At 31.7% G+C, this 27,351-nt stretch overlaps 1 protein-coding gene across 3 annotated transcripts; it reads right to left on the reverse strand.

The window, feature by feature from the left end:
* Nucleotides 1-1,187: 1,187 nt before the first annotated feature.
* On the reverse strand, nt 1,188-27,340 carry LOC142220799 (uncharacterized). 3 transcript variants are annotated; one of them, XM_075290148.1, is made up of 6 exons: nt 27,193-27,340; nt 11,051-11,269; nt 8,502-8,837; nt 7,964-8,164; nt 7,759-7,872; nt 1,188-1,510 (listed from the first exon to the last, which is right to left on the reverse strand). In XM_075290148.1, exons 2-6 carry the CDS (start codon nt 11,177-11,179, stop codon nt 1,391-1,393), a joined length of 900 nt encoding a protein of 299 aa, XP_075146263.1. In that variant the 5' UTR covers nt 11,180-11,269; nt 27,193-27,340; the 3' UTR covers nt 1,188-1,390. The 3 variants fall into 3 exon arrangements, with proteins under 3 accessions (XP_075146263.1, XP_075146266.1, XP_075146264.1); XM_075290151.1 differs by having other exon boundaries at nt 11,051-11,205; nt 27,193-27,327; XM_075290149.1 differs by lacking the exon at nt 27,193-27,340 and adding an exon at nt 27,018-27,163.
* Nucleotides 27,341-27,351: the final 11 nt, after the last annotated feature.

Below are 27,351 nucleotides of genomic sequence, written 5' to 3' on the forward strand. Positions count from 1 at the left end.
CATTCTATGGTGATGGGTATAAAAAACTTTATTTTAGAGAAATGCGTCTTCCATGTTAAGCAAAATTTGCATTCTTATTCTAAGGACATGGAATTTTTGACTTCACGACAATATTTTTTTCAGTGTAGAAAACTAAAAAATTAAATATAAATAAGATCGTTTAATTGCATTTATTTGACGTTCATTACAAACATCTTTGTAGTAATACGGGATGAAATTGATCGAAAGTACTGTTGTTACTTTTACAACACATACTAGATATATATTTTGACATTTGCCGTTTTTGAAAACAATTACTAAAAAACACGTTGTGTTTTCCCCAATGTACGTACGTACAAAAATACATATCGTACATTTTAAACGTTTACTCACACTACGCTAAGTACTAGCTAAATTTGAAATTACCTACACAGTGTAATTTCAAAGTTACACATTTCATTCAAGTAATATTTTATTCGGAGCGGAGCGGTTTTTCATTTGGAAACCGCTCCGCTCCGGATTTTAGAAATGCCGCTCCCGCTCCGCTCCCGCTCCGGCAAAAAAAGGGCTTGCTCCGCTCCGCTCCGGATCCCTGGTCAGAAGTGACGTATAATCTTGAGTATAGCATTGTTGGCGTGAAGGAAAACAGCACTACCTTTCATGCATCTATACTGCATGAATTGGTTGCAATAACGTAAACGAATGATAATAAACTGGTTTGATTACTCGTTTACGTTATTGCCACCGATTCATGCAGTGTGGATGCACTGCCTACTTTATTGTATACCAAAAAGCGCAACTAAACTCTTACTGCTGAAGTATTTTTTGATGGGCGCCTTCAGTTGGTACTGCCTCTCTCCCTTACAATCCTGCTGAAATAGTGCTCCATTTTTTGCTGGGTTGGAACATCAAAAATCTTTTCATCTGTGGATTATCCTCTCTCAGTAATGCTGTTCACATTTCTGAGTCTTTGGATTCAAGTAAACTTTTTTTGAGTGTATGTATATCAGTAAAACTCGCTTTCGTATTTTAAGGATAAAAAAGTTTTGTGCTGACGACAATATTTTTCAGTGCATTTTTTTTTCCTTCCAAAATTTAACGTCTTGGTCCTCCCGAAGCTCTACAGCTCTTGTTTATAGCTTTAAAACGCCACACCGGAAATCCATGGTCAGGACAAATATGTTTATACTTTATTATTTTTATATGTAAAAAAAATCTTTATTTCAAAAAAGATAAATAATAAATCATAAAACTTATAAATAAAATATATGAGTAAATCATTTATTGATTTCTTTGATTGAGTGGCATTGCTCTTTTTGGGTGGGTGGTTGGTTGTGTGCCTTAAACTCTTTTGGGGCATGCTACATGGGTGGTCCCCACTACAGATGTCATTTGTTCACCCTACTGGCTTTTAGGCTGGCACCTTACGGCTGATGGCTTTGATGAGGTCATCGACACGTTCACTTTTACCCGAAAATTGTTTTGGATGAGGTCCAATCATTTGAATGATGGCCGCAACATCAGGGGAAACCTTGAAAAATATAAGCAAACAATAAAAACCAAATACATTAATAACCGAACTACAATAAATAATGAACTTAAAGAAATTTAGGAAAATGTATAGAAAATAAAATGTGGGCGTATATGGGAAAATGTTTAATAGCTTTTATTGCTATTTGTCATAGTTTCATATGGTGCAGTATGTTATATTAGCAAATGTTTTGTAATGCAGCGTAATATAAGTGAAAATACAACTTAAATGGACCATCACAAAAAAAATCGGTTTTTTTGTTTGCAGGGTAAGATGGGTATAAAGTATTTATGCAGACCATTATGCACGTCATGTGCCGGACTTTCATCATTATCGGTGATACCGGTTAAAAGTTATATCCACTTCTGAATCGATTTCGCGTTTCTTTGAAATGGACCCCTTGGTGATTCGTGCCATCTCTTGTCCACGTTTTCGTTATATCCAGATTTTGATCTTCCTTTCGAAGCTCTATTTCTATTTTCTCCCCTTTCCCGCTGTCGTAGCAATCTCTTGTCGTCTCTTGTCCACGTTTTCGTTTCGTTTTCGCTATATCCAGATTTTTTCTTCCTTGCGTGACTCTAATTCTGTTTTTTTTCTCCTTTCCCGCGGTCGCAGCAAAATAATTTAATTTATACATTAGAGGTGTGCACGTGACACGAAATTGTCGTGACTCACGAACATTTTCGTGATTCGTGCGTGAGTCGTGTGCCACGCTCATGACAACAGCGTGAGTGTGCGTGAACGTGATTAACAAACCAAAATGTCGTCCGTGAGCGAAAGTCACGAAAATAATATCTTCGTGAGAGTCGGTGAGTAACGAATTACACTCACGAAAATATTCCTGCTCAACAACATAAAAAGCTTAAGAGTTAAATTCAATTACAATTTTAGTGACACCTGGGATGTTAAGAGTCTAATAACACTCTCGATGTTAATAATGCTCATGTTTTCAGACACTTCGGTAAGGTAAATTAATCATAAAATTATTCGTGATTCACGATATTTTTCGTGAGTCACGATATTTTTCGTGAGTCACAGTATTTTTCGACCTTTTCGTGCATGAGTGTGCGTGAGTACAAATTTTCTTTTCATGAGTGTGCGTGAGTCCTACCAAAAAATTTCGTGCGTGAGTCTGCGTTAGTATGATTTTTCAGTCGTGAGTGTGCGTGAGCATGAGTAAACTATTACTCACGTGCACACCTCTATTATACATCCGACAATGCGTCCACACACCGTGTGTCGACGTCATTCATAATCCACAATACCAACTAAAAACCCAACCCACATCCCTCGCGTTGTAATTTCCACCACCGACCTGCTTGCGCATTACTTCGAGATGGACCCTTTAATGGTTCGTGACATCTCCTGTTAGTCTGCGTCCACTTTTTTCGTTCCTTTTTATATAGTCGCTTCAGCTATATCCAGATTTTTTCTTTCTTGCGTTATTTTTCGATCTAATTCTTTTCCCTTTTTCCGGCGTAAAGAATGTGAGTTCCACATCGTCGGTATCATCAGCGGTTTAATAGAGACCACATCCTTCGGGGTATAATTTCAAGCTCATAACCGCTTGCGCATTACCGCAACCCTTTGATGACTCGTGACATCTCTCTGTTAATCTGCGTCCACTTTTTCGTTCCTCCAATCTATGGAGGCTTCCACTATATCCAATTGTTTTTTATTCATTCAAGTCAAGTACTCCCACTTTTCGCTGTAATTCTGTTTTGACTCTTTTCCAGCGGACACAACAAAATAAAAATGCGTGTTCCGGGTCGTTATGCACCCTCCACCATAATCGACAATGCCGACTAAAAACCCTACCCATAGCCCGGATAGTAATTTCCACCACCGAACCGCTTGCGTTACTTTTAGATGGACCCTTTGGTGGTACGTGCCATATCCTGTTAGTCTGCGTCCATTTTTTGGTTCCTTTTATGTAGCCGCTTCAGCCATATGCTCTAATTCTGTCTTGTGTGAATGTGTGTTCCGCATCGTCGGTATAATCAGCGGTTTCGTAGATGCAAATGGGGTTCTCACACATGTCCATTTTGTTCAGATACTTTCTGTTGTAACAGTGTCGCGGTATGATGGGAAAGGCTGCATGCGCCCGAAAAAGTGTCCACATCTCGTGAGAAAGCCAACTTCTTCGGGGTGTAATTTCTACCCTCGAACCTTTACCCATTACTTCGAGGTGAACCCCTTGGTGGTTCGTGCCATGTCCTGTTAGTCTGCGTCCATTTTTTTGTATCTCTTTGTACCGGTTTCCGCTATATCGAGATTTTTTCTTCCTTGCATCAAGTACACCTACTTTTCACTCTAATTTTGACTTCTCTTTTTTCCAGGGGTTGCAGTTAACAAATGAGTCTTCCGCATTGTCGGCTAACATACATCAGCTGTTTCGTGAATGCAATAAGGGGTCAACCACATCCCCAGGTTATGCAGATACCTTCTGTAGTAACCGTGGCCGGTCATACAGAAGTCCTTTCCCCATGTCTCCTACTTAATCATACTCATCACCAAAAACTCTTTGATTTTTCTTCTGTGAGGAAGGATGGGCAAATGTTTTATGCAACCGAAAAAGCATGCACACGTCGTGAGCCGGTCTCCATCATAATCGACCAAAACGACGAAACTCCAACCCACGTCCTCCGGGGTATAAATCCACTTTTTTGTTTGTCTTATGTAGCGGTTTCCGCTATACCCAGAGTTGCTTCTTCCTACTTTTCTTTCTTCTATTTTTTTCAGAAGAATGCGAGTTCCGAGTCATCATCTGTTTAGTAGACGTTATAAGGGTTATAAGTTGACAAAATTTTCTATGGAAATAAAATTTTGACAACATTTTCTATTGAAATAAAATTTTGACAAAATTTTCTATTGAAATAAAATTTTTGACAAAATTTTCAATTGAAATAAAATTTTAACATATTTTCCTATAAAAATAAAATTTTGACAAAATTTTCGACAGAAATATAATTTTGACAAAATTTCCTATAGAATTCAAATTTTGATAAAATTTCCTATAGAATTCAAATTTTGATAAAATTTCCTATAGAAATAAAATTTTGATAAAATTTTCTATAGAAATAAAATTTTGACAAAATTTTCTATAGAAATAAAATTTTGACAAAATTTTCTATAGAAATAAAATTTTGATAAAATTTTCTTTGGAAATAAAATTTTGACAAAATTTCCTATAGAAAGAAAATTTTGACAAAATGGTCTATATAAATAAAATTTTGACAAAATTTTCTATAGAAATAAAATTTTGACAAAATTTTCTATAGAAATAAAATCTTGCCAAAATTTTCTATAGAAATAAAAATTTGAAAAAAAAATCTATAGAAGTAAAATTTTGACAAAATTTTCTAGTGAAATAAAATTTTGTCAAAATTTTCCCGTAGTAACCGAGGCCGGCTAACATCCGAGTCATATAGTAATCCTTTACCCACACCCTTACACCGCAGCGGCAGAGACGATGCGATATGCAGGAGATACGCGTGATGCGGCTTTACGTTTTATTGAGAGAAGTTTCTTCTCTTAATTTTCAAAATGTTTCTCCCTTGGCCATATCTCGCTTCAGTAGAGTTAAATGGGAATGTCCCGCCTATGTTAAGGAATGGCCCGCCTACGTTAGCCATTAGTTGCGGTGATATTTGAGTTGGTTTCTTTCATAGTAAACTTGCTCGTCGAATGTAATTTCCGTGTGCAGATGTATTCCTCCTTCGTTTGGGTAACGAAGTCGTTTACTTTCATATTGACAGTTCTTGGTTCTTGGTTCTTCGTTGATTGATGAGCAATAACTCAGTCTTATGTGTTGCAAGCCGAAGGTCGCAAATGTGCAACTTTGCCTTGTGTCAGTGTTCGCTGTGTATATTCTGTACTTTGCCCTTGCAATATTTCCGTTATATTGTAGGCGTATCCTACCGGAAAGGTGTCGTGTAGCATCCTCGAGATCTCCAAATACAGGGACCCAGTATTGATCCTTGAGCCGCACCCGATGTTATATTTGCTCTTCGTATTTCCCCCATCATATTTGTGAAATATAACTCTGTCCTTTAGATAGCTCTTACGATATTCATAAAATGTCCTAGAATCTAAAATTCTCGGTTGAGATTCTAAGTATGTCAGTCCATCTCAGGCTGTTGAAGGTTTCCTTTACATACGACGTTTGGATGTAAAGAACACCTTCAACACGTCTACTTTCACATAGACTGTTGTTGGGTTTCTTCGTCGGGTGACGAACATTAACTCAGTCTAATGTGTTCCGATCTGAACATGAACCAATGCCTTCGTTTTTATCACTACTTGTGTCAGTTATCGCTGTGCCTCTTCCATTCTTTGAGCTTGTATTATTTCCGTAATATCGTCGACATGTCCTTCTAAAATAGTGTTGTCTGCCATCTCAATTTCCAAGATCCTCAACTAATGTTTCAAATATCGCGCCCCAGTATTAATCCTTGAGCCGCACCCGATTGTATATGTGCTCTTCGTATTGTAAATTAGGGCTCTGTCCTTTAGGTAACCTTTTAATATGTTCATAAGGTATCCTGGAACCTGAAAGTCTCGGTAGAGGGCCACAATTACGGCAGTCCATCTCAGGCTTTTGAAGGCGTTCTTAACATACCATGTAGCCATTAGTGCAATGGGACTGCTGTAGCGGTGCCCTTCTTAGTTAGCATATGAAATATCAACAGCGTCTTTTAATGCTCCCATTTTGAGTTTCCTGGGGAGGAAACCATGCTATCTTCTCAATAGTCCACCATTGTTCTCTCAAGATTCTTCCAGCCTTTACTTTATCAGTATTTCTAGTAATCTGCCTGTCGTAATTAACATACAACAGAAGCTTGAGACTCCTTCATGGCCTAAATAAAAAGAAAAGCACTCCCCTTTCACTTATACTGGGAAGGTCAAGTACTGCCCCAAGAGAGTTTCAACTATGAGGAATCGGAAAAAGAGATTCTACATTGACCTGACATATTTCCAATGGACCATCATCCAGAAGTGGAGGCCAGCTATGAACAGATCATCTTTACAGAAGACGAAGATGGATATTGTAAAGTGTATCCTTCTTGGATAGCATATGTAACATCAACAACGACTTTTAGTGCTACCATTGTGGATCTCCTAGCGCGGAAACCATTCTGTCTCCTCTATAGTCCTCTGTTGTTCTCGATAGCTATTTGATTTTATTAGTTTTTTTTTTAGTAATTTGTCTGCCGTATTTAGCATACAACAGAAGCTTGAGACTCCTTCTAAACCTGGAACAGAAAATCACCATGCTACTGGAAGGGAATTTGAACCATCAGGCTAACATAGAGGGTCTGGTTTACAACAAAAATCTGGACTATGAGCTGAGGTCAAGGATCCTCACGATGAGATCATCCAAAATTTTACCTATAGCATTTGGAAGTTAGTTTAGGTTGCAAATAGGATCGATGCTTAACTGCAACCTGGGAGCCACCGTGGTACAATGATTAGCATGCCCGCCTTGCATACACAGGGTCGTGGGTTCAACCCAGTTTCGACCAAACACCAAAAATTTTTCAGCGGTGGACTATCCCACCTCAGTAATGCTGGTGACATGTCTGAGTGTTTCGAAGCTTCTCTAAGTGGTTTCACTGCAATGTGGAACCCCGTTCGGACTCGGCTATAAAATGGAGGTCCCTTGTCATTGAGCTTAACATAGAATCGGGCAGCACTCAGTGAAAAGTGAGAAGTTCACCACTGTGGTACCACAATGGACTGAATAGTCTAAGGGCGTTTTCGTTTCGCAAAAAATATGTTGCCTTGGTGTTACACTACATTTTCCCTCATTGCATTTTCGACCAAATTATAGTGTAATTTCAAAGTTATCGTTAATTCATAATAATGTGAGGGATGCAGGATCCAAAAACTATGACAGTATCCTTTATATTTAGCAATCAATTTCGAGAATGTTGCACCTTTTTTCCCAATCGAAATCGCCATAAGTGAGCCTGAAATATCGGGCTGCCACTATACCTTACCTAAACTAACCTTCCCTGCAGCATGTTCGGTTTGTTGTCCACACATTCCATCATGACCTCATCTGGAGTCATAACCAGACATCCAAAGTTGAGGACACATCTGTGTCGAATAGTAGCAGAGGAAGATAATATATGTAGGGGATATTGGAAGGATTACCAAAAATTGGAGCACAACCTATGTTACTATCATGCAGAAGAGTACCTATAATACGATCCCACCGAGAATTGTTATCACTTCAAACTTACCTCTAAAAATCTAGCCAAAGCTTTGCAAGAGCGGAAAATTTGATCTTCATTGGGACTGCTCTGGAAGAATTGTAAAATAGCCATAGTCAATTCAACGGCAACATCATCGAAAACCTGTAAAGAAACCAAACCAACAAAAAACATGAACAATTAAAAAAAATAATTCTAAGCGAAAAATATTCGCAATTTCCACAAAAACACATACCACAGTCTTAACTTCCTTAATAGCCACATTGTAGAGCATCATTGAACCGATATTCTTTAACACAGGACAATTTGACAGTATACAATGTACGGCAACTTTGGTGGTAACACGAATATTCGACAAAGTCTGACCACTATATTCCCATTCAGAAATGTATAAAAGCCATTCAGAGGGACTGACATGTTCGAAGAGATTGCACATCTAAAGGAAATAAGAGAAAAATATTGGCATAAAAATCTTATGGGTTTGCCATATATTTGAATTCAAAATGTTTTTTTCTAGCTGTTCTAACTATATATAGCTAATATAGTTAAATGTTGGAAATATATTTGAATTTAATATGTATTCAAATACTTTTCAAAGGTTTAGATTATATACTTACAAATTTAAGACTTTGAAAATTGTTTGAACAGTTATAAAAATCTTCTCAAAAAATACTACTTTCGTTATAGTTTATAAATTAAATTAGGAATGATTAATATAAATTAAATTAGGAATGACTTTTTCCCTTGTTTTTCTATATCTGTATAGTACTTACAAACATAGCCCAAGCCTGTTGTTCTTCAGGTGTATGTTTCTCAATATCAAAACCGAAATTCATTAGGGTATGATCACGGCGATCTTGATGTAAAATAATAATGACATCATCTTTTAAAGCAGCAAAGGCCAATGTCCTTATCATATGTATCCGGGTATCGGGTGAGAATGTCTGTTCTCTCAATACCCTTTGTACAAATACCAAGAAATTGTCACCCAATGCCCAGGAACCTTCATCTTCAATCAAATACTGATGCAATTCTTCAATGGCCACTTCTTCATCTTTGGAAATTTTACCATCCAATAATTTAACGAGGCATTCCAATTCAGTCTTTATCTATAGGGGGATTTAAGCAACAACAAAGAATGGACAAAGCATGAAAAGAAAAAAAAATATTTTATTTTAATCATATAGTATATGCTGTAATTTAATTAATATGTAGATAATATTTTATAGAAGATAATAAAAGATCATTAACCCATTAAGACACAATAATTATTGATATTAACATTTTTGCTGCAGATCGCTTGTTCTTAAACAAAAAGAAAAATTCTTTGCATCTACTGAAATTTTATCCCGAATTATATTAAAAATAATATTTTCTTTTTCCGCAAATAAAATCAATTTTTTTTATTTTGAATTGCTTTCAAAAAATTGTTTAAGGCAAATGGAAATTTCGTTTACTTCAAAAACCGATTGGGAGAGAAGAATTCTTTCTTTCACTGTAATTTTTCAAAAATTTCCCAGTCCTTTTTGTCTAATATCATTCTGGACGTATCATCATATGGAGCAGATTGCCCCTTGAATAGTTGTACCTTGTCCTATACATGCAAACATTTAATTTCATTTCTGGCAAACGAAATGTAGACTAATGAAATTACCGTCTCAGTGATAAGAGAGAAGCACGCCACCGTGGTATCACAATGGACTGAATAGTCTAAGTGAGCCTGAAATATCGGGCTGCCATCATACCTAACCAAAACTAATCTAAAGGCCTAGTTAGTTAGGGATAAAATTGATACCGGTTGCCATAAACAAAGATTTTCTTGCTATTACAAAAGCATTCCACAAAGTCACACCCAAAGAAGGAATAGGATCATCGCAAGGTTATGAGATTTCTCAAAAATGTTTCAAGAAAAAAATTTTAATTTTGGACGGGGAGTATAGAACATATTTGCCGCAACCATATTATTTTCTGCGCAATTAAAGGGTGATACGGTCAAAATTTGGTCAAGGGAAAACGCGTGTAAATCGGTGAAATCGTTTATTTAAAAAATTAAATTAAATTTCTTTTTCAAGTTCAATTAGTATAAAATTCAGGAAAAATATTCAGTTAGGCTTTCGCTTTTCCAAATCCGAATTGCCGGGCCTCACGCTTGACACCTGCCATCAGATTTTGTACAGCCACCTTGTCCACTTTCTTCGCCGCAGAAAGCCAGTTTGCCTTGAACTGCTGCTCGTCCTTAGCAGTTTTTTTGGTCTTCTTTAGGTTCCGCTTGACAATAGCCCAGTATTTCTCAATTGGGCGGAGCTCTGGCGTGTTGGGAGGGTTCTTGTCCTTGGGAACCACCTGCACGTTGTTGGCGGCGTACCACTCCATGGCCTTTTTACCGTAATGGCAAAATGCCAAATCCGCCCAAAACAGTACGGAACAACCGTGTTTCTTCAGGAAAGGCAGCAGACGTTTATTCAAACACTCTTTCACGTAAATTTCTTGGTTGACAGTCCCGGAAGCTATGAAAATGCTGCTTTTCAAGCCACAGGTACAGATGGCTTGCCAAACCAGATATTTCTTTGCGAACTTTGACAGTTTTATGTGCTTGAAAATATCTGCTACCTTTCCCGTTCCTTTTGCCGTATAAAACTCCTGTCCCGGAAGCTGCTTGCAGTCGGCTTTGACGTAGGTTTCGTCGTCCATTACCACGCAGTCAAACTTCGTCAGCATCGTCGTGTACAGCCTCCGGGATCGCGCTTTGGCCGTCGTATTTTGTTTATCATCGCGATTTGGAGTCACTACCTTCTTGTAAGTCGATAGTCCGGCTCGTTTTTTGGCTCGATGCACGGTTGTAGACGATACACCCAGCTTATTTTCGGCATCTCGGAGAGAGAGGTTAGGGTTTCGCTTGCCCCCCAGTTTTCGATTTCCCCCCGATCCAGACTTCCTGGCTGTCGACAAACGTTCCCCAAACACTTTAATTACATTTGTAACGGTTGATTTGGCAACTTTTAGCGATTTTGCAGCTTTGCGTGCGAGTAGCTCGGATTTTCGCGATGCGCGAGCAAAATTTTGATACGCTGCTCTTCTTGCTTGGAAGGCATTTTGACAACTGAAGAGTGAATTCCAAAATCAAAATAGGAGCAACATTCTACACACGCACACCTTCAAAATGAGGGGTGTTCAGGTTTTTTAAATGCAAAATTGAAAGAAATACGTCAAGTTTATATTGACCAAATTTTGGCCGTATCACCCTTTATCCTTTTAGGTCAATATTATTTTCAGTGTACAATTGCTGATAGTTAATACTTTTTTTTTTGTGTAATAAACTTACATTAATGTCTTTGCATGTTAGCGCTGGTTCACGTGGAATTTCTTTTTCCTCTGTCGACTTGGAACGTTCCTTGCCATTTTGTGATGTTTGATTGTTTTGTGTCACTGCGGTTGTTTCACTGTCTGACATTTTGTTGTGCTATGACGTTGCTATACCTATGAATATCTAAAATTTAGCAGATTTTTTGGATGATGCGGTAGTTTTGAATGCTATCCGTTTCTGAAAACAAAAAGATTGAAACGTAATTTGAAATAAATAAAAATAAATTGATTATAATATTGTGCGATAAAAGTGGCCATATGCTATGCATAGCATTTGCAGTTGTTGTTTATTTTTAAAAATTAACAAATTCATAAAAGGTGTCTTAATAAACAATATTTTTACGAATTATTTATTATAGTATGGAAATGAACACATGTACAAAAATATTGAAATATGGAAATATTGAAGAAAATTATCAAATAGAAAGGAATTTTTCATGTTTGAGATCACTTTGTATTTTATATGAATTACACAGAAAAAAAAAAATCACGAAAATTTTTCCAATTAAAGTCTTATTTGAGTTTTAAAAAATATTCAATTAAAAATGTAATTGATTCAACAAATTTTTTAATTGAAACAAAAAACAATCGCAAAAATTAATAGTATAAATTTATTTTTTAATTGACTATTTATTACCCAGCAAAAAAAGCGTCGCCAAAAAAGTGGATCCGGAAGTGGTGCAAAATTGACGCAGAAGCGATGGGCTTGTCATAGGACGGAAGTCCTCCATTTCAACAGCCGTTGCACTGAATTTGCATCACTTCTTTATGTGTATTCCGAATTCAATGTTTTGGATGTAAATTAACAAATTCTGTGATATTTTGTCAAATAAATAATTTTTATAATTTTTTTTTTGTAATGTTTAATGTATTCCAACGCTTGTCGGAAACGTTTGACCTCAAATATTTTCCAAAATTCACAATTTGTTCAGATAGGATTTAGAATTTTTTCGACAAAATTTAAATCATTTGTACCATTTTTTGAATTCTTACTCTGTTTTTAACATATTTGAAACAAAACAAGTAAATACGGCCGTAAGTTCGGCCAGGCCGAATCTTGTGTACCCTCCACCAAGGATTGCGTAGAAACTTCTACGAAAGACTGTCATCCACAAATTTCAACTCACTCGGATGAAATTTGCTCCTCCAAGAGGCTCCAATACCAAGTCTCGGGATCGGTTTATATGGGGGCTACAATTGATTATGGACTGATATGGACCACTTTTGGCATGTCTGTTAAATATCATATACTACCACCACGTACCAAATTTCAAAAGGCACCGGAGGTCAAATCTGGCGATCGGTTTATATGGGAGCTATATATAATTATGGACTGATAGGAACCAATTCCTGCATGGTTGTTGGATACCATATACTAACATCACGTACCAAATTTCAACCGAATGGGAAGAATTTTGGTCTTCCAAGGTGCTCCGGAGGTCAACTCTGGGGATCGGTTTATATGGGGCCTATCTAAAAGTATGGACTGTTATCGACCAATTCTTGCATGGGTGTTTGAGGCCATATATTAACATCCCGTACCAAATTTCAACTGAATCAGATGAATTTTGGTCCTCCAAGAGGCTCCGGAGGTCAAATCTGGTGATCGGTTTATATGGGGGCTATATATAATTATGGACCGATATGGACCAATTTTTGCATGGTTGTTAGAGACCATATACCAACATCATGTACCAAATTTCAGCCGGATCGGATGAAATTTGCTTCTCTTTGAGGCTCCGCAAGCCAAATCTGGGGATCGGTTTATATGGGGGCTATATATAATTATGGACCGATGTGGACCAAATTTTGCATGGTTATTAAAGACCATATACCAACACCATGTACCAAATTTCAGGCGGATCGGATGAAATTTGCTTCTCTTTGAGGCTCCGCAACCCAAATCTGGGGATCGGCTTATATGGGGGCTATATATAATTATGGACCGATGTGGACCAATTTTTGCACGGTAGTTAGAGACCATATACCAACACCATATACCAAATTTCAGCCGGATCGGATGAAATATGCTTCTGTTAGAGGCTCCAAAAGTCAAATCTGAGGGTCCCTTTATATGGGGGCTATACGTAAAAGTGGACCGATATGGTCCATTTTCAATAACATCCGACCTACATCGATAACAACTACTTGTGCCAAGTTTCAAGTCGATAGCTTGTTTCGTTCGGAAGTTAGCGTGATTTCAACAGACGGACGGACGGACATGCTTAGATCGACTCAGAATTTCACCACGACCCAGAATATATATACTTTATGGGGTCTTAGAGCAATATTTCGATGTGTTACAAACGGAATGACAAAGTTAATATACCCCCATCCTATGATGGAGGGTCCACATCGGTTCATAATTATATATAGCCCCCATATAAACCGATCCCTAGATTTGACCTCCGGAGCCCCTTGGAAGAGCAAAATTCATCCGATTCGGTTGAAATTTGGTACGTGATGTTAGTATATGATATTTAACAACCATGCAGGAATTGATCCATATCAGTCCATAATCATATATAGCCCCCATATAAACCGATCCCGAGATTTGGTTTTGGAGCCACTTGGAGGAGCAGAATTCATGCGATTCGGATGAAATTTGGTACGTGGTGGTAGAGTATGTTATCCAACAACCATGCAGGAATTAGTTCATATCAGCCCATAAGTATATATAGCCCCCATATAAACCGATCCCCAGATTTGACCTCCGGTGCCTTTTGGAGAAGCAAAATTCATTCGATCTGGTTGAAATTTGGTACGTGGTGGTTAATATGATATTTAACAACCATGCCAAAAGTGGTATATATCAGTCCATAATCATATATAGCCCCCATATAAACCGATCCCGAGATTTGGTTTTGGAGCCTCTTGGAGGAGCAAATTTCATCCGAGTCAGTTGAAATTTGGTACATTGTGCTAGTATATGCCCGTTAACAACTATGTCTAACTAGGTCCATACACGCAGAGAAGGAATATGATCACCCCAACCATGTTCCAAGAGCAAAATAGTACCTTTTCACGGAAAACATGTAGCGTGTTTGTCGAAACCATGTTATTATGTATATGATTACGGAAAGCATGTTATGTTTGAAGAGAAAAGAATATTTTTGCGACAAAAATGCTACATGGTCGCTTTGTTTATATTTCGATGCATCGTGTTCAATCACTCAAAAAAAAGTTTACTTGGATCCAAAGATTTTGAACTTCCCTTAAGGATTTTGGTATTGCGACCTATCTGGCTTTAAATCTAGGACCAATAAAATTAAAATTAGTATACAGATCTCATTTATCAAATATCAAATGCCAGTTTAAAAATCCAAATTATAACGGATACTTCAAAGTAAAAAATATTTTCTTAATTCCAAAAAAAAACTTTAAACCAAAGATGCTAAATCCTCAAAATATGTCTTATCCTATTTTTGGCGCGTTTTTATGTTAAATCTAAAGTTTCAATATTTCAGTTAATTTAAGGACAATTAAATCAAAATCAAATATGTGTTTCTTTACTTTAAGGAAATTTAGCCTTAGTTAAAGGACATGCAATTTTAACGAAGGGACGACAATTTACAAACTTTGTGTCTTAGATTTAATGAAAACAAATTTTGAAGCAAAAATTATAAACTTTATTTTAATTAAAATTTCATTTTCTAAAGAAATTAGTCCTTAATATTTTGTAAATTTCGCATCCTAAAATATAGGTTGCGTAATCTTTAATATCACGTAACATTTTTTTTCAGTGAAGGCTTCCGTCCTATGACAAGCCCATGTAAAATTCATTGCAGATGATCCAAGTTTGCACTACTTCCGGATCACAAATTGGGGATCCAAACTAATTTTTCGAAGCTCTTTTTTTGCTGGGTTATTTATCACAATAACATATATATATATTTTTTTTAATTTTTCGGTCTTTTTATTTTGCTTCTTCTTGGTTTTTTGTAAGTTGGAAGACATTAACACAGAAGTTTACTGGGAGACAAAGATTTTGAACTTCACCTAAGGATTTTGGTATTGATTCCGGGCCAAAGTAGCGACTTCTTTAAAATAAGTATATATTTAAGGAAGCAACCCAAATTTAATTCAAGGGATTGAGAGATTAGTATCTTAAATGTATGCTCTTTTTTTGTAAAATAAAAAAAAATCTCTTTCATTATAATTTATCGTTGTTTATATTTATATTTAAATTTATATTTATTTGAATTTATAACCATATGAAAATGACATTTTCTATATTATTGTTTATTTATTTTTATGGTAATATTGACCAAAATCTTTATTAATCCATTAATTTTGTTATTTCTGTACATACATATAGTTATACATATTTATATATTGTATATAAAAATATATTCTATATTATTTTACAACGGCGTATATCTTCCTACAATATGCCACAAAATATACACTTAATTGGTAATCGCTGTCATTCCCAGAGTCCCATTATTTACACGTTTTACACTGTTCCTTGTCATTTTGTGCTTTTGTTGTTGTTGTTGTTGTTTTTTTTTTCTTTTCTTTCAATTTTTGTTTATTTTATTTTTCTTTTGATTTCTTTGCTACATAGAATAATTTTGTTAACCCCAATCTGTTGTAGAGTTTCCAAAAAAAAAACAAATTGCCTCACATTTAATTATAAACAAATGAAATATTTGGAATTTGTAAATATTTGAAATTTTTTTCATATATCACAGTGGGTATCGAAATTAGAGTGTTTCTTAATTGATTTCAATTACCATGCCCAAAGGAACAAATTTAGTGCAACTCAAGTCTCTAACGAGCATTAAAATATAATCTACACAGAAATATCACCAAAATATTTCCAATTAAAAAGTTAATTGAAGCTGAACATTTTTTCACTTAAAAAAAATTAATTGATACAATTAACTTTTTAAGTCAATTAGGTCAATGATTGAAAATTTGAAAATATTTAATTAAAAAATTAATTCATTAACTTTTTTATCAAACTCGTAACTTTTTAATCAAACTCGTAATACTAATCCCCTTTTTCATGAATTTTTTGTTCAAGCAATTAATTTTTAATCAAACTAAAACCACTATGTCAAATCAGAAATTAATTGAAAATTGTTACCTTTTTAAATTAAAAACAAGTATATACGGCTGTAAGTTCGGCCAGGCCGAATCTTATGTACCTCCACAATGGATTGAGTAGAAACTTCTACAAAAGACTGTCATCCACAATCGAATTACTTGGGTTGTGGTATCATAAAACTTCTTAACATCGTTTTCTAAATTGTGAGTTAGTCCATGCGTGGTATATATTAGACAAAAAAGTTATGTATAGGTAAATCTACAAATAATTACGAATCGACATGGACTTTTGCACGGTACGTAGGCTCCAAAACCAAATCTCGGGATCGGTTTATATGGGGGCTATATTTGATTATGGACTGATATGGACCACTTATGGCATGGTTGTTAAATATCATATACTACCACTACGTACCAAATTTCAACCAGATCGGATGAATTTTGCTTCTCCAAAAGGCACCGGAGGTCAAATCTGGGGATCGGTTTATATGGGAGCTATATATAATTATGGACTTATATGAACCAATTCCTGCATGGTGTGTGGATACCATATACTAACATCACGTACCAAATTTCAACCGAATCGGATGAATTTTGCTCTTCCAAGGGGCTCCGGAGGTCAAATCTGGGGATCGGTTTATATGGGCCCTATATCTAATTATTGACCGATTTCGACCAATTTTTGCATGGTTGTTTGAGGCCATATATTAACACCACGTACCAAATTTCAACTGAATCAGATGAATTTTGGTCTTCCAAGAGGCTCCGGAGGTCAAATCTGGTGATCGGTTTATATGGGGGCTATATATAATTATGAACCGATGTGGACCAATTTTTGCATGGTCATTAGAGACCATATACTTATACCATATACCAAATTTCAGCCGGATCGGATGAAATTTGCTTCTCTTAGAGGCTCCGCAAGCCAAATCGGGGCATCGGTTTATATGGGGGCTATATGTAATTATGGACCGATATGGACCAATTTTTGCAAGATTGTTAGAGACCATATACTAACACCATGTACCAAATTTCATCAGGATCGGATGAAATTTGCTTCTCTTAGAGCAATCGCAAGCCAAATTTGGGGGTCCGTTTATATGGGGGCTCTACGTAAAAGTGGACCGATATGGCCCATTTGTAATACCATCCGACCTACATCAATAGGGAGCCACCGTTGTGCAATGGTTAGCATGCCCGCCTTGCATACACAAGGTCGTGGGTTCGATTCCTGCTTCGACCGAACACCAAAAAGTTTTTCAGCGGTGGATTATCCCACCTCAGTAATGCTGGTGACATTTCTGAGGGTTTCAAAGCTTCTCTAAGTGGTTTCACTGCAATGTGGAACGCCGTTCGGACTCGGCTATAAAAAGGAGGTCCCTTGTCATTGAGCTTAACATGGAATCGGGCAGCACTCAGTGATAAGAGAGAAGTTCACCAATGTGGTATCACAATGGACTGAATAGTCTAAGTGAGCCTGATACATCGGACTGCCACCTAACCTAACCTAACCTTAAAGTTAAATGTAATCTATTAATTGATTCAATTATTTTATATTATTAAGCCAATTTAGATTAAACAATTAAATGAATCGATAAAATTTTTAATCAAATTTTTTCCATTTTTTTTTAGTTTTTTATTTTTTCAGCATAGGACACTTGGGTATATTTTCATGTTATATTATTTTACCACCCCAAAATATTACTTTAAAAACAGGTCAATTATTTTTTTAACTTCCTACAATACTTTATAGTGTTTGGATGTTTGTTGCCATTGTCTTTACACATTGGGATGGATAAAAATAGCATCACATAAAATTGTCACTTTTGTTTTTGAGCAAGGAGACGCAAGCAAAATTCTTTCGAAACAACGTAGACAACCTGAAAAAAATCACCATAGTGTAATTGTGAAAAAAGCAATGCAGCTCCCACCCTAGGTGATGTTTTCAACATCATCATCAACAACATTTTCGAATAAAAACGCCAACGTTAACAAAAAAATTAAGAAAAACCGGTTCATTGCGAAAATGTTTCAATAATATAAAATTTAAAAAGAACAAACAAATCATGACTAATTCAGTTTAATAAAGATTTTCTAAAAAAAAAAATAAAGAAAAAATATATAAAAATTTTATAAACAAATCATAAAAGTCCAAAAATATTTAATACACACTCACACCCTTTTTTTCTCAAACAATCTTTTATTGTTTATTTTAAAAATTTTTAGGTCTATTGAATATGAATTTTTTGAAAATTTTCTACCTGTTTTCTCCCATATATTTCTCTCTCCCTATCACATCTATGACAATTCACTCACGCATTTTCTTTTTTGAAAGAAAATTTTCGCTTTTCATTTTCATCAACATTTCGTCAAATGGTCGAACCATAAGTTGTAGTGGGATAGAAAGAAGAGCATTAGTTACGGCTATCTGAGAAATCTCTCTCAAAATAGCAATTTTTATTTTTAGTAAAAAAATAAACACGACGACATATTGTTGAGTCAAAACGAAAAAAAAAATAACAAAATGCGGCAAAAGATTTTTTTTTTCACAAAAGTGCAATCCGCACATTCAACGCTAAAAGTATGGGGAACAAATCACACCGATGGGTGGACGGACGGACAGATGGCAACATGTGGCTATTCTTAGATTTCAGTTCAGTTTGCGATCCAATGACGAAAGAGAAAATTTCAAATTTTCTTAAATTGATGTTACTTTCATGTAGTCGATAATAAAATTTAATAAAACAAAAATCGAAATGAAATGGAAATTTTAAATTGAAATTGAAACTGAAACTGAAACTTAAATACACATAAAATTAAAATATATTTGTTGTAATTCCGCCTCAATTTATTTCGATTTAAATAACTTTATTTTTATTCAAATAAATTTAAATTCTACATTAAAAAAAAAAAATAAATATGAAATGGAAATTTAAATTGAAAATTTAAAATTTAAAATTAATAATCTTAAATTGAAACTAAACTAAATATACGTAACAATCTAGATGGTCCAAAATATAATTATACACTCTCAATTTAATTCAATTAAAAAAATATTTAAATGTGAATATATCTTTTATTTCTTGTATCATTGCTCGAAGAAAACGGAAAATGAAAATATAATTGATATAATGATCTCAATTTAATTAAATTAAAAAAAAATATTTAAAAGTGAATATATCTTTTATTTCTTGTATTTCTTGATCGTTACACACAAAAAAAATTCTGATTCAATCAGAAATTAATTGATCCAATTAATTTTTAATTGAAATGTCTTCAATCACGGAAATGATAGTATCAATTAAAAAATTAATTGAAGGTCAATTAAAAAATTAATTGAAGATAAATTAAAAAATTAATTGCACTATTAATTTTGTGATTGATTTTTGCTTCAATTAAAAAATTTGTTGAATCAATTAAATTTTTAATTGAATATTTTTTAAAACTCAATTAAATTTTTAATTGGAAAAATGTTCGTGGAATTTTTATCTGTGTAATGATAATGGCAGCGTTTTATCGGACCCAAAAAGTACTCGTGGCTCTTGACGCTTTCGTTCCCAAAAATCCTCAACTCAAATTAAAATTCTTCACAAAAATCCATAATAAATGATTGGCAAGTTTCTATGAACGAAATTTTACTTCTAAATACTCAAGTAATAAAATTAAGTGGTACATCAATATGAAGGTGAATCATCTTCCTCACTTATATAGTTTTGAAATATATTGCTCAAATCAGTAATTAACCCTCATGATGGACAAAATGTTGACTCGAGTCCTGAAGAAATCATTTCACAATTGTAGGTTAGGTTAGGTGGCAGCCCGATGTCTCATGCTCACTTAGACTATTCAGCCCATTATGATACCACATTGGTGAACTTCTCTCTTATCACTGAGTGCTTCCCGATTCCATGTTAAGCTCAATGACAAGGGACCTCCTTTTATAGCCGAGTCCGAACTCCGTTCCACATTGCAGTGAAAACACTTAGAGAAGCTTTGAAACCGTCAGAAATGTCACCAGCATTTTTGGTGTTCGGTCGAAGCAGGAAACGAACCCATGCATGCCAACCATTGCACCACAGTGGCTCCCTCACAATTGTAGAAAAATGTCTTAGCCAAGCTATGTAAAACTATAAATAAGCGATTGCGCCTTAAGAAAATTTTAAAATGTACATCGACTAAAAAATAATAGATCTGTTTCGTATCTTTTTGATAAAATTAGCGAAATCACCATTAACTTGTTTGCAGATTTTGAACCAATTAATACAATAAACATAAATATTGACATAGTCTCACAAAAGTTCAATTGAAATTAATATAATTTACTTAATATACATTTTATGTGTAACGAAGTTTTCAACATGTTTTTATTTCAATACAAAATGTGATTTTTGGTACAAAAAATATTTAGCAGTTTTTTAGATATTTTAGTCATTGTTTTCGGGCACTCTACATGTTTTTTGAACGATTTCACAAAAATCCCCAAATCCCTAAGTCCCCAACTCTAATATTCCGTTCCAATCCACGCAGCGTTGCCACAACGAGTTTTTATTTTGGACCAACATTTTTCCAAGATTGCACCAAATTTCGTACCAGCGGACCATTTTTCCAAATTAAATTAATAAATTAAATATAAAATTAAAAAAATTTTCCAAAAATTTACGTCGATAGAAAATTTTGTCAAATTTTTATTTCTATTCAAAATTTTTATTTCTGTAGAAAATTTGGTCAAAATTATTTCTGTAGAAAATGTTGTCAAAATTTTATTTCTATAGAAAATTTTGTTAAAATTTTATTTCTATAGAAAATTTTGTTAAAATTTTATTTCTATAGAAAATTTTCTCAAAATTTTATTTCTATAGAAAATTTTCTCAAAATTTTATTTCTATAGAAAATTTTCTCAAAATTTTATTTCTATAGAAAATTTTGTCCAAATTTTATTTCTATAGAAATTTTTTTCAAAATTTTATTTCTATAGAAAATTTTGTAAAATTTTTATTTCTATAGAAAATTTTGTTAAAACTTTATTTCTATAGAAAATTGTCTCAAAATTTTATTTCTATAGAAAATTTTGTTAAAATTTTATTTCTATAGAAAATGTTGACAAAATTTTATTTCTATAGAAAATTTTGTCAAAATTTTATTTCTATAGAAAATTTTGTTAAAATTTTATTTCTGTAGAAAATTTTGTTAAAATTTTATTTCTATAGAAAATTTTGTCAAAATTTTATTTCTATAGAAAATTTTCTCAAAATTTTATTTCTATAGAAAATTTTGTAAAAATTTTATTTCTATAGAAAATTTTGTCAAAATTTTATTTCAGAAATTTTGATTTTATTCGATCTTTCTTCTATTAAATAGAAAATATTAATTTTATATTTAAAATTTAATTTCTATAGACAATTTTGTCAACATTTTATTTCTATTGGATATTTTGCCCCAATTTTATTTCTATTCAAAATTTTATTTCTATAGAAAATTTTGTTAAGAATTTATTTCTGATGAAAATTTTGTCAAAATTTTATTTCTGATTAAAATTTTGTCAAATTTTTATTTCTATAGCAAATGTTGTCAAAATTTTATTTCTACAGAAAATTTTGTCAATATTTTATTTCTATAGAAAATTTGTCAAACTTTTATTTCTATAAAAAGGAATCGCAAAATTTTTTTATATAACATTTTTATCAAATTTTCGCATAATTTTGTATATACACAAATTTTTTCTAAAGTTTATTTATGTACAAAATTTTATCAAAATTTTATTTCTATAGAAAATTTTGTTAAAATTTTATTTCTATAGAAAATTTTGTTAAAATTTTATTTCTATAGAAAATTTTGTCAAAATTTTATTTCTAAAGAAAATTTTGACAAAATTTTATTTCTATAGAAAATTTTGTCAAAACTTTATTTCTATAGAAAATTTAGTCAACATTTTACGTCTTTGGAAAATGTTGTCAAAATTTTATTTCTATAGAAAATTTTGTCAAAATTTTATTTCTGTAGAAATTTTTGTCAACATTTTATTTCTATAGAAAATTTTGACAAAATTTTATTTCTATAGAAATTTTTGTCAAAATTTTATTTCTATAGAAAATTTTGTTAAAATTTTATTTCTATAGAAAATTTTGTCAAAATTTTATTTCTATAGAAATTTTGACAAAATTTTATTTTTATAGAAAATTTTGACAAAATTTTATTTCTATAGAAAATTTTGTCAAAATGTTATTTCTATAGAAAATTTTGTCAACATTTTACGTCTTTAGAAAATGTTGTCAAAATTTTATTTCTATAGAAAATTTTGTCAAAATTTTATTTCTGTAGAAATTTTTGTCAAAATTTTATTTCTATAGAAAATTTTGTCAACATTTTACGTCTTTAGAAAATGTTGTCAAAATTTTATTTCTATAGAAAATTTTGTCAAAATTTTATTTCTGTAGAAATTTTTGTCAAAATTTTATTTCTATAGAAAATTTTGACAAAATTTTAATTCAGAAATTTTGATTTTATTCCATCTTTCTTCTATTAAATATAAAATATTTATTTTATATTTAAAATCTTATTTCTATAGACAATTTTGTCAACATTTTATTTCTATTTGCCAAAATTTTATTTCTATTTAAAAATTTATTCAAATTTTGTCAAAATTTTATTTCTGATGAAAAATTTATCGAATTGTTTTTTCTATAGAAAATGTTGTCAAAATTTTATTTCTACAGGAAATTTTGTCAATATTTTATTTCTATAGAAAGGTATCACAAAATTTTTTTATATAAAATTTTTATCAAATTTTCGCATAATTTTGTATATATACAAACATTTTTTAAAGTTTATTTATGTACAAAATTTTGTCAAAATTTTATTTCTATAGAAAATTTTGTTAAAATTTTATTTCTATAGAAAATTTTGTCAAAATTTTATTTCTATAGAAAATTTTCTCAAAATTTTATTTCTATAGAAAATTTTGTCAACATTTTATTTCTATAGAAAATTTTGTTAAAATTTTATTTCTATAGAAAATTTTCCCAAAATTTTATTTCTATAGAAAATTTTCTCAAAATTTTATTTCTATAGAAAATTTTGTTAAAATTTTATTTCCATAGAAAATTTTGTTAAAATTTTATTTCTATAGAAAATTTTGTCAAAAATTTATTTCTATAGAAAATTTTGTCAACATTATATTTCTATAGAAAATTTTGTCAAAATTTTATTTCTATAGAAAATTTTCTCAAAATTTTATTTCTATAGAAAATTTAGTCACAAATTTATTTCTATAGAAAAATTTGTCCAAGTTTTATTTCTATAGAAAATTTTCTCAAAATTTTATTTCTATAGAAAATTTTGTCAAAATTTTATTCCTATAGAAAATTTTGTCAACATTTTATTTCTATAGAAAATTTTGTCAACATTTTATTTCTATAGAAAATTTTCTCAAAATTTTATTTCTATAGAAAATTTTCTCAATATTTTATTTCTATAGAATTTTGTCAAAAATTTATTCCTATAGAAAATTTTGTCAACATTTTATTTCTATAGGAAATTTTGTCAACATTTTATTTCTATAGAAAATTATCTCAAAATTATATTGATATAGAATATTTGGCAAAATATTATTGATATAGAAAATTTTGTCAAAATTTTATTGATATAGAAAATTTTGTCAAAATTTTATTTCTATAGAAAATTTTGCCAAAATTTAATTCTAAAGAAAATGTTGTTATTGTTTTTTTTTAGAAAAAATTTATCAAAATTTTATTTCTATAGAAAATATTGTTAAAATTTTAACAAAATTTTGTCAACATTTTTTTTTTGCTATATAAAAATTAATAAATTATGTTATATGCCGCCCAGGTTTGGGGCTTTGAGAGATATGACTCAGTAGAGAAATTATTTCGTTTCTTTATTAAGAAACTATTTTGTCTACCTTCGAATACTCCGAACTACTTCTACTTCTAGAAACTGGGCTGAACTCAATGTTTATATCATCATTAAGATTGCATCTATGTTATATTAAACGAGTACTAGAACTTGATCATCACAGACTCCCCTACAGATTAGCTCTGAGTATAATTGAACATAAGATATATTGGGCAAAGGAGTGGACTGATTTATGCAATGAAACACAATATTCCCCTTCATTAAATAATATTCCATTATGTTTTTATTGGAGAGAAACGATAGAAAATGTAAAACGGAATGAGTATGATAATGCATGCGTTGATGCTTCCAACTCGCAATTTCATGACCTATACCCACGATTAAAACATAATGTAACTCCACTACTTATAGGAAATATCAGTACTCGCGCCTCCAGTTTGATTATAAGAGCTAGAAGCGGCTTACTAAACCTTAACTCTCGTTGCTTCAGAAATAATACTGACGGCTTATGTAGTATTTGTAATATGAACGAATCGGAAAATACCCATCACTTTATTGGGAGATGTCCGATATACAAAGATTTAAGAGTGTCCTTTTTTGGTAAGCAGTTCCTCATGGAAAATGAGGTTGTAGATATATTAAATGGCACGAATATTACTTCACTTTATAATTATCTTGAACATTCTATTAAATACAGAAACTTGATTGTATATGAATATAATCTTTGAAAACAATATAATATCTTTGTATACATAATAGGCAAACAGCTATTATGCTATGCCTTTCCAAATATATATATGTATGTACACTTTTTATAAACTTTATTCGCAATTGAATTTATAAATGCATGTATATTAAATAAATAAAAAATAAAAATAAATAAAAATTAATAATATTTTGGACTAATTTTGGTCCAATCGGACCAAACTGGCAACCCTGCATCCACGATAAATTATCCCCAAAATGGGCAAAAAAATTCCCAATACGGACAACACTATATTTTGACTCAAATCCAATGAAAAATGTCACCAAAATATTCCTAATTAAAATGTTGATTGAAGTTGAAAACAAATTAATTGATAGTATTAACAAACTAGAAACATTAAGTCAATTAAGTCAATAATTGAAATTTTCAATTAAAAAATTAATTGTTACAATTAACTTTTCAATCAAACTCGGAAGAGAAGGTCAGTTGAAAATTATGGATATTTTTTATTTATTTTTTCTTTTTTTCATTTTTGAATCAAACTAAAAAGGATTAAAGAAGGTTATAGAAAGTGATTGAAATATGGTATAGTTATTACAAATAGTTTCGTTTTTAATTAAAAAATTAATTGATTTTGCAATCAATATCAAATAAAAATTTAACTGAGTCAATTAAAAATTAATTGAAATTTGCTAATGAAATCAATTAATGTTTTAATCAAGTATTTTTTTTATGCCCAATTACAACTGTAATTGATACTATCATTTTCGTGATTCAATTAAAAAATTAATTGGATCAATTAATTTCGTGATTGATTAAAAAAAAACGGTGTAGAGTTTTGGAAATAATAGGTGACATTAATATGATCAAATGTTGTGTTTGTGAAAATGATAAACAAGGGAAATGGTGGTTGTAGCGGCGGATGCTGTAGCAAATCAGGGTCATACGAGAATGCTATACTCGGTGAGTGTGGATCCATGAAGCCATATAACCGACCTGATAACGAAATCCCTCTAGAAAGTCAGAAATATCGTCAAGTTCCATTCGACAAAAATCAAGACTCAACTTTCGTTAAAATTATAAGAAATTTTGGCATCTTTTCTATTAAAAATTATAAACAATAAAACATCTATTGATTTAATTAGTGTTTTAATCAAACTCAAAATCCATAGACGGAATTTATTAAATCATTAATTTTCTTAATTAATATTAACATTTTTGTGATTATAGTAACTTTAAATAAAAATTAATTGCATCAATTAATTTCGAGGATAATGAAACCAAAAATATTTTTTATGCCTTGCTTAAGATTGTCTATTTATTTATTTATATATACCCATATTAAAAACAATTTATTGACTGTTTATCGAAAGAATTTATATGGGAAACGTAAGTTTAAAGTATTTTCTTTTTAATCAAAAAGAAATATTTCTAATCCTAATAAATAATTAATCTAATTATTTTTTTAGTTGAAATTAGGTCAATCATGAAAATTATAGTAACAATCACATAATTAATTAGAAAATATACTCAATTAAAAAATTATTTAATTTCTTCTTCGACACTTTCAATTAATTTTTTAATTGGGTTAAATAAACATTTAATTGCTTATTCTCGCAAATCTCAAGTTTTTAAATGAGGCAATTAATTGTATTATATATATTGTATTATTATTTATTTGTAGTTATTTTAAATTTTGATGAAATAATTTACTTGTAATTTTATAATTTCACTGGTAAATTTAACTAGTATTGTATTGGTGCTAAGTCAAATATATATAGAAACTAATTATTTCCGAACAAAATTTTTAATGATATTTCTAATTGGAAATATTTTTATTTAAATAAAAATATATTTAAAAAAATTCTATCATCATATCTGACTTAATATTTAAATTTCATTAAAAATTTAATTGTATCCGACTACTTTTTAAACTTCAGGTTTTTAATTGAAAATATTTTGATGATATATGTTTCAGTGTTCTCAGCGTTATAATCAAATCACATATCAAATACCATAGATTCTATTATATCACACCATATATGTATGTACAATTATAACATTTAAATTATATGTATAATGAAAATAAGTCAAATTTTACGCCAATAGTAATTTTGAGTTTTATTTAAAAATTTCCAAATTTTATTTTCTAAAATTTAATTTTTAAAATCATTCACATTTGTTTCTTTTTTTATTATTCACTTATTTGAGACGAGTTTCATCTAGTAATTTGTGGGTTTATTTATATTTATTATTAATTTGCATATATTTTAAATCATTTTTTTTTTGTACTCACAAAAATTTATGGCAAATTTCAAAACACTTTATTTTTCAATGCCCTTTAGTTTTTTCTTCTTTCTTTAAAAAATTATTTGGCAATTTCCGTTTTGCATTTCCTAGTTTTTTTTTTTTGTGTATGTGTTTTTTTTTTTTCTCTGTCTGACTAAAATCTTTCCAATTTTTTTTCTCACTTTTTTTCTGGTGTCTGCACGCTTAGCTCCTCACTTGCTGAATTATTTTCTAATTTTCCGCAATCCAATAGTGAATACAACCGAACCGTTTGAAGCAACTTTCGATATTGGTCCGCTGGCCTTTGGGCGATCTTATGGTGAAGTGATTTTTCTTAAGGC

The sequence above is a fragment of the Haematobia irritans genome, chromosome 1 (assembly GCF_050003625.1).
Source record: "Haematobia irritans isolate KBUSLIRL chromosome 1, ASM5000362v1, whole genome shotgun sequence".
Taxonomy (NCBI): domain Eukaryota; kingdom Metazoa; phylum Arthropoda; class Insecta; order Diptera; family Muscidae; genus Haematobia; species Haematobia irritans.